The sequence below is a fragment of the Hippopotamus amphibius genome, chromosome 11 (genome assembly GCF_030028045.1).
Source record: "Hippopotamus amphibius kiboko isolate mHipAmp2 chromosome 11, mHipAmp2.hap2, whole genome shotgun sequence".
Taxonomy (NCBI): domain Eukaryota; kingdom Metazoa; phylum Chordata; class Mammalia; order Artiodactyla; family Hippopotamidae; genus Hippopotamus; species Hippopotamus amphibius.
The window spans coordinates 110,050,573-110,058,895 of NC_080196.1; the positions used below are offsets into that span (position 1 = coordinate 110,050,573).

At 39.1% G+C, this 8,323-nt stretch overlaps 1 protein-coding gene across 1 annotated transcript in view; it reads right to left on the reverse strand.

The window, feature by feature from the left end:
- Positions 1 to 8,007, reverse strand: part of NETO1 (neuropilin and tolloid like 1) — a 98,094-nt gene extending 90,087 nt beyond the window's left edge. Inside the window, exons 1-4 of the mRNA XM_057699827.1 lie at positions 7,980 to 8,007; positions 5,853 to 5,906; positions 5,497 to 5,634; positions 772 to 1,020 (exon numbers count right to left, since the gene is read on the reverse strand). Of these exons, the coding sequence (XP_057555810.1) occupies positions 772 to 1,020; positions 5,497 to 5,634; positions 5,853 to 5,906; positions 7,980 to 8,007 (469 nt within the window). The remainder of the gene's footprint in view (positions 1 to 771; positions 1,021 to 5,496; positions 5,635 to 5,852; positions 5,907 to 7,979) is intronic.
- Positions 8,008 to 8,323: the final 316 nt, after the last annotated feature.

Here is an 8,323-nt window from a genome sequence, read left to right on the forward strand (position 1 = left end):
TTTCCATTAAAAAAATGACTTTACCTCGTCAAATCTCAAGTTGCTTCAGCCTAATGTTTTTGCAGTTTAAAAATGTGATAACCAATTTTTATTGTAATAAATAACTCATCATACAGTGAGCCAGTCAACATCACAAACCCTTTTTAATACTAACAGGTTAAAAGGAAAATTGACGTAGAATAGATAATTATATAATAACAGCTAATGGGTGCCAGACCTTGCAAATGAATCTTTGGCTGCTGTGGGCTCACTTTTCCTTTCATCACAACTCTTAGGAATTTGCATTTCTAAAAAGAGATTAGACTGCTTTATACTAAGATCCATTTGCTTTAAAAAGTATAATTTTCAGAACAAATGAATTTTTTATTCAAGTTCTCCAAAGATCATTTTGATGGATACATTTTACAATATTGCAATTGCCTTTTCAAGTTTATTGGGATTTAATGTATAATTAGTTTCTCTATTGCAGACTGCCTCTCAAATTACACATTTCAGCATAATGGAAGTCCAACTAATTAACTGTGTTGCTGATGACCACGTAGACCCCCGAGTCACTATTCTGTACCCCTAATGTAGGCTAAATTTTAAGGAAAAAATGATTTTCCTTTCAGAATTTATGAAATGAAAAAAGAGAGAATTGTAGGTTTGCTTTTAAAGAGGACTGAGAAACTCTTTGGAAATGATGGAGTTGTCTTATAAAAGTTCTTATACCATGAAGATAGAAAATCAAGGAAGAAAAAGATATAGGGAAAAAAACAAGCCCCCACTTACCAGGTGTGAAATTGTATCGAGCTGAAAATCCCATAGATTCCAGCTCTCCATCAGCAAAAAATTTAATCCATAGAAATCTTCCACTGGATTTTATTACAGGTGGATTTTGCTGTCCACAAAAACGTCCAATTATTGGAGAAAATCCAAAAGGTCCATCGCGAACTTCAATATGATCAAATTTGCACTCCCAAGACGGTTCAATAGAGTACTTTTCATCAAAGTAAAGTTCAATGCACTGTCTTGGGGCAGCTGGAAAAAAAAAAAAACAAGAAAGAAAGATTACATCTAGAAGATTCTTTTTAAATCTGTAGTTTGATTTTTCTGATTCTACTTCAGATTTTATCTATATAATGCCTATCAACATTTAACCATGATATGCAAGAAATGCTAAGCAAGTTTGTTCTTCACATCCTAAGGGAATATTTCTATGAGTGTCTAAAGGATGATTCTTAAGGTTGGTGATACTGCATAAAATATTATTCTGATACAAAATGACCACTTCAATGTCTAACACAGAATGAACAAATCACAGTGCTTTTGGGAAAGGCTACTAACTCAAGTTTAAAAAGTAGAGACACATCTTTCTGTCACTTTTCCCACATCTCCAGGAGAACCCAGTTTTAAGGTCAGAAACTACTTGAGAACTGTTCAGCATGGAGTTACCCAACCATTCAAACAGTCCCATTCAGATGTCTTGATTAGATGGAAGTGCATGTAGAGGGATTATTAAGAGTAATTTTCCTAGAACACAAATAGTATCACATCATTCTCAGGTTTAAACTTATTTAGCAACTCTCTATCAGCTATAGGAAAATGATCAATGCACCTGACATATAGGTTTCTTAGAAGCATCCGACAACTCACCCTACCAGGGTCTTGTCACCTCACACACAGCCTGAGCTCAGGCCACTCCAGGCAAATCATGAGCTAAGACAGCATGGTCTTTCAGGCTTTCGTGTGTTTTTCCACTTTCTTGAGTACCTATATACCTCCAATTCATCTCCTGTTTATGTAGGAAAATCTTGCTTAAAAAAAAAACTCCTCTCTAAATCTACTCACTAAAGACAAAACCCATAGCTATTCACCTTCTTTTTTCAGCACTCAAGCACAGTACTTGTCATTGAGAATTTCTCAAAAAAAAAAAAAAAAAAAAAAAAGAAAAAAGAAAAAGCTTTATTCGGTGAATTTTAAATGAACTTTTTGTAAACGTGTTTATAGCTCTCTAAACAATCATACAAGAGCCTGATAAGGTGACCAGCTCTATAAACCTCCACATGGATGCATTTGCCAGTGCCCTGGCATTCTTCCCTTGTCACAGTCAAAACAGTTCAAAATTCTGGCATTCCAGACTGATATTCAGCCAGGGTACCCCCAGAATAGCCATTACAGTTGCTGAAATATCCACACATTTATCGTAGTTAGTAAACTGCTGTCTTGGGTCCTTCAATTGCTTTCCAGGCACTTGAACCTCTTTAAAGACCAACCCCCTTCGGAAACTTGAAAGTTGAGTCCCGGCACTTCAAGGCCTGCTTCCCACGTGGTCAGCAATCATTCTGAAAGACTACTGTCCCCTCCACACCAATTCTTAAATACATATTGAATATCATCCTTGAATGGCTTTAAAACTAAAGACTTTCATGCATGGGTATCAAAATGTATACAGAATTGAGAGACATGATTATTTGAAAATTAGAGACATAAGATATGATCCTGATATTCTCTGGCTTTTCCTTCAGAGTCCATGTTGCCTTTCTCCGTACTCTGCCCTCCCTTACATGTTATTTTCCAGAAATCTATTCTATGTCTTCTTTCCTCTCTTTCTGGACCAGGCCTCCGGATGCCACTAGCATCCCAACGGAAAGAAATTATAATATAATAATACCTTCAGCGCCATTTAAGACCAATTAAATCAGAATTCCTGGAGGCAGACCCAGGCATCTGTATGTTTCAAAAGAGTTAAAGTGCTGCAAATTCCCTTTGGATAATTTTATTCATACTAACAGCCTCAAAAGCAATCTCTGCATTTATCACCTATAAAGATACATTTTCATCCCAGAACTCTCCACTGAACCAAAGATCCACATATCCAATCTCTTCATGAAGCATCTCCATAAACACCAAATTGAACACGTTGTTTTTCCTTTAAATCCCCCCATCCCTTCCTCCGCATCTATTCCTTCCTTAACTGGCATGGCGATTCCATGTAACATGGCACCAAGCCAAAACTTTCAAATAGTCCTGAGATTGCCGATCTCTCATCCCTACATCCAGTCACTCAAGATTCAATTTTCCCAAATACTTCTTATTTATTCCCTCGACTCCACCATCAATGTCATTTCCGTAGTTCAGGCTTTTCCTATGGTTTACTCCATTTTTCACAATAATTTCAGCTTATGTTCTTTTCCTACAGTTACTTCACCAAAATCTCACCTTATTATTTTTCTCCTTAAGTCATTTCAGGGGTGCTCGCGTGTCTATAACATAAAGTCCAAACTTCCATGGGTGGAAGATGGATACCAAGTTCTTTATCGGAGGCGACCTGCCCTTCAGACTCCTCACTTGCTCCGCTCCTCACCCCCTGCAGACGCCCTATGATACCACATGTGGGTAACCAACCTCGCTGTATCTCTGAACCTCTGCACAGGCTATTCTACATAGAGAATGATTATCCTCTGAATGTTCTTTAAAACTGAGCGCAAGCATCTCTTCCTCCTTATAGCCTTCTTGTCTTTCTATTCCAAACAGTGCTAACCTCGGGGCCACTTTAGATTGTTTACTGAAAAAAGCAAAGTCTCCAGACCACATGGTAAGTTCCATAAGATAAGTACCATGTTTATTTTGTTCAATACTCTCTAAACTGTACCTACAAGAGTGGTTCAATAAATGTTTGTTAAATAAATGTATAAATGAAAAAAAAAGGCTAGGCTAGTGTGAAGTATTTCGAGAAGGGTATAGAAGCATGATTAACAGTGACAGGAGGTTTTATTTATTTCCTAACTTTAAGTTTTGTCCTTGGTATGACTACGAATGAATGCAAATATGTGCATGATATTAAAACCAAATGTTAGCAACGCATTTAAATTATCAATAATAGTAAACATGAAAGCACAATCAACAGGCAAAGATTTTCTTATGAGTTAATCCTTTGAACAAGGGAATTAGTTGATGTTATTCTTTTTAATAATTTGTAGTTTTGAAATACTGTTGCTTCAAAACACAAATTATGTTATATGAAGTTAAGCAAGACATTTAACCCTTCTGTGCCTCAGTTTCCTTATATGTAATGTAGGGACAACAAAAATACTGAATTCCTATGATTAAATTTTTATGTATATGTATATATATATACAAAGTTGTCCCTAGGTATCTGTGGGCAGGGCAGGGGGTGAGGGGGTGGCGGATGGGTCCAGGATCCCCCAGGACACCAACATCCACCGATGCTCCAGTCTCTTACATGGTCCTCCGTATCTGTATCTGTATCTGTGGGTCCTCATATCCTCAAATTCAATCAACCAAAGATCTCAAACCAGTACTACACAATACAATTATATGGTATATGTATTCCTACATATAACAGATATGTAATATTAACTTGATAGGAAGAACAGCTGATTTTAACCCAGAATTTCCACATTTCAGTTTCCTTTTCTATCGATCAAAAGAGGAAGAAAAACTGCCAGAGCTCAGTTTCTCAGCTTTATGCTTTTCTTATCAAGCTTATTCCTTTCTCTTTTTCTTGTAATATGTTGTATCTTTGCTAAAAGTTCAACTTGAAGCATGACAAGAAGAGAGGAAAGATCTTGGCCCAGAAATTACAAAAAGAATCATTTCTAAATGAATTTCTTGAAATCAGGAATTTGAAAGATATATCAAATTAATGTGCCCCTCGCTTATAAGTAAACAGTGAGCATAAATACCTTTTTCATGAAGGTAACTCTGTGTGTGTGTTGGGGGAGTGGGGCACAGGGGTTGGGAGGTTGCAAGCTTTGGGCTTTAGGTACTAACATGTAACATCAGAAACTTCTACCACTAGATGAAATGTTCATATATCAGTATATTAAAAACTGTCCTTAATAGAGAGGTGTCTATAGGGTAATGGAAATGGAAAATGTTCAAAAAGAAGTGAATCCCTTTTTCAGCACTTTTTATCCTTCAAGCTGGGAAAAAATGATGAAAAGGAGTATCATCATTTGGAATCCTGACTTTCGCATGAAACTATGAAAATATCACTTGTGAGCGCAAACTAAGGCAACTGCTGTTCAGATGGATGCTTGGAAAATATGCTTACAGATTTACTTCTGACAAGAATTATTTTTTTGTGCTTCATACTATTTAAGAGAAAAATAACAAGTATATAGGTTATTCTACTAATTATTAAGCCAATAAAATACTAGTTGCCAAAATTGTTACTCATTAGGTAATATTATGCCAACCATGCACTCACTGCATTAGTTTAGAATTCCAAATCAATTAAATCAACTGTGAAATAAACTTAGCTATTGACTTCTTTTCATTTCCCAGCATTTACCTGTTTATAAATCATTACTAAGAATTTCAATAATTAGCCTGACTCCAGATTTTACAGCTATTTGACTCAGAGATATTTATCTGCATGGTCTCCAAAGCCAATTTTTGTAATGTCTGTATGCATATTGTCCATCCAAAGCTTAGAGATGGCCAGGCTTGGCTGAACGTTCTCTCCAGCTATGGCATTGGCTTCCTTACCTTCTATGATGTAGATGCACTCCCGGTCAGGGGGGTACTTGCTGGGATAGTTTGGAGAGGTGAAGATACCTCCCTCTGCATATTTTGTCCAAGTTCCACACTGCACAGACTTCTGTGTTTCTGAGGTGGTTTGCTTTTCTGTAAAAAATTTTTTAAAAGAGCCATTATCCAATTTTCTATAAAACTAAAAATAGAGAGGACATTCTTACAATGTCCATTAGTAAATTAACTTCTAAATGGTGTCTTAGTCAAAACCAATCAATTATACACACTATAAAATGTTCAGATATTCTGGAATATTAAGAATATGGGGAAATAGGAAAATGCAGGTGATTGGATTTTCCAAAGAAACGCACCTGTTCCTTTCTTGGTTGCCCCAGACAAATGGAGGATGATTAGACTTGCTACAACTGCAACAAAAAAAGAAAAATTAGAAAGATTACTGTACGTTGAAATGAGCAAATTCTATAACAACTTAATAATTTAAAGATAAAATGATATCCAAGAAGATTACTTTATTACTAACTGTTCCGAGTTGACTCAGAACTTGCGAAAACTGATTCAAAATGAACAAATCAGGACAACTTAGGAATCTTCTCAGGAAGTAATGCCAGTTAAGAATGGCTGAGACCCAAACTCCTAAGGCAAATGCAGACTTCAAGACTGAAAGTCAATATTGTCACCTACTAATGTCATATTACAATAGGATTTCAGGAGTGTGTCTGAGCTGCTCTTGGTGAATGACTTTGCTAGCTTCTCTAAAGGGAGACAGAGGGACAGCAGGTCAAAGGGTAAAAAGGAAAAGTTGTATTTTCATCAAGGATGTTATTGCATTCTAGAAAATAAATACTTAGGCAAATCCTATGGCAGGTGGGGGAGGTGAACAGGAGAAAAACAGTAATGTCAATTGAAGGCATTAAGCAGCATAATAAAAATGCTTCTTATAAAACACTGAACTACCAAGTAACCCCAGTCCTCAGCCTTTTCTAAGCTATGAAATTAATCTCTCTAGCTTTAACTTTGATTTAATATTTAGCATTATCCAGAAATATTTTATAATTTTGAGAAAGGTTATTTCTATAAGCATTCTAATGAAGTCAGATTTTCAGTATCAGAGAGAGGCTCTGATCTGTAACCATAGTAAATCTTTGTAGACCATTGAAACTTGCCCTTCTGTTTTACTTCCATAACCTTAATTTACTTAATATTTTTACAAAGCCTAAAACTGAGAAAAGTATGACAGTAACCTAGTCTTCATAATTTCTGATTTTTCCTTTCCTATTTCTTTTTTATTATTTATTTTGCTGCTCGATTACCTAAAAGCTCTAAGTTCCATTAGGTGTATAATCATAAGTCCACTTGAAATGCATTTGGAAAAGGGAAGGTATAATTCACAATGATTTCCTTAACTAAAGCTCAATACAGAGTCTTACAAATCTATGCTTAAAGATTGTTCCAGGAAAAGTATGTGGGCCTTGATATTAGTATGTGAGAAATGACTTCAGTTATTTTACTTTGTACTCTAGCCTGATTCTCTGCTTTTAGATTAAAATATTAGTTGTTACTGTCTGTGTTCAGGTAGAAAAAGAAAGTCTTACTTTAACTTGCCATGTTTCTACCTCCCTCCCCCGCCACACAGGCGCGCGCGCGCGCGCACACACACACACACAGAGACAGGTATACAGCCTTCAATATTAAGCTGCAGGTTTAGTGTTTTTAACTCTGCTTTTCTTGTTTTGATGAAATCGCACTGGAATGTGTGCTGTGATTAACACATCAGTAAAGCCGGTGTTCTGACTGCGTGGCACAGACACACTAATCCTTGCTTTATACTGTGACATTTCCAGCACATTTTTTCTTATGCTGCCGTTTACTCGATGACTTCTGATGCTATTTTCCTCCAACCACCCACCCCCACGACACACACAACTGCACGCGTGCCACACACTCGTGAAGCAACACTCGAGGTCTATCTACGCTCCGGAAGAGTTGAGGTTGGCCCTCGCCCTCCCCTGGAGCGTTGCGTTCAGGTGAACCACAAACTACCCACCGGAGTGGGAACAGGGGCCCTCCGAGCTCCAGAAGCCCCTGAAAGGACCATTCCTTCTCATCCCAGGAACTATCAGGCCATCTCTAGCTCTCTTTCCACCTGCGACCTCACTCGGGCCCGCTCCCCAGCCTCTTCCGCACGTGCCCACGCCAGAACTACTCGCTATTCTCTGCTCTAGGATGTTCCTGCACACGGAAAGGCTGTTTTCCTGGGCAGATTCTGCGACCCAGGGACCCCTGCCTCGCGCCGCCCCCACGCCGGTTCTATGATGCTGCAATACAGAAAGTTTACATCTGCCCCACACTCGCGGGGACTGCGGGGTCCGGCGGGAGCGCGGCGGTGGCCAGGCTTTCCCTGCGCGTTCGGCCACGAGGGAGGGGAGGCGGGGAGGATGGCACCCGGAGTGGACCGGCGCGGCGGGAAAGGTACTCACTGTGAAACAAACTGCGTCCATAGATCATGTCTGTTCGTTACACCAGAGGCTCCGATCTCCACTAATTCCATTTAGAGACGGGAAGACTTCCAGTGGTCGGGGAGAGGTCGGAGTCGAGAGAGGTTTTAAATGTGCAAACCAAGAACAAATGAAGGGGGGTGGGGGGCGAAGAGAGAGAGGAAAGAAAGAGATCCGAGCCCACACAGCAGCCAGATCCGAATCCGTGCGTCCTCCGCCCGGGGCTCGCGCTCGCTCTCGCTCTCGCTCGCTGTCTCACCGCCGCCGAGCCGGCAGCATCCCCACCGTGACGCTCGCCTCACTCCCGGGCGCCGACCGCCACCATC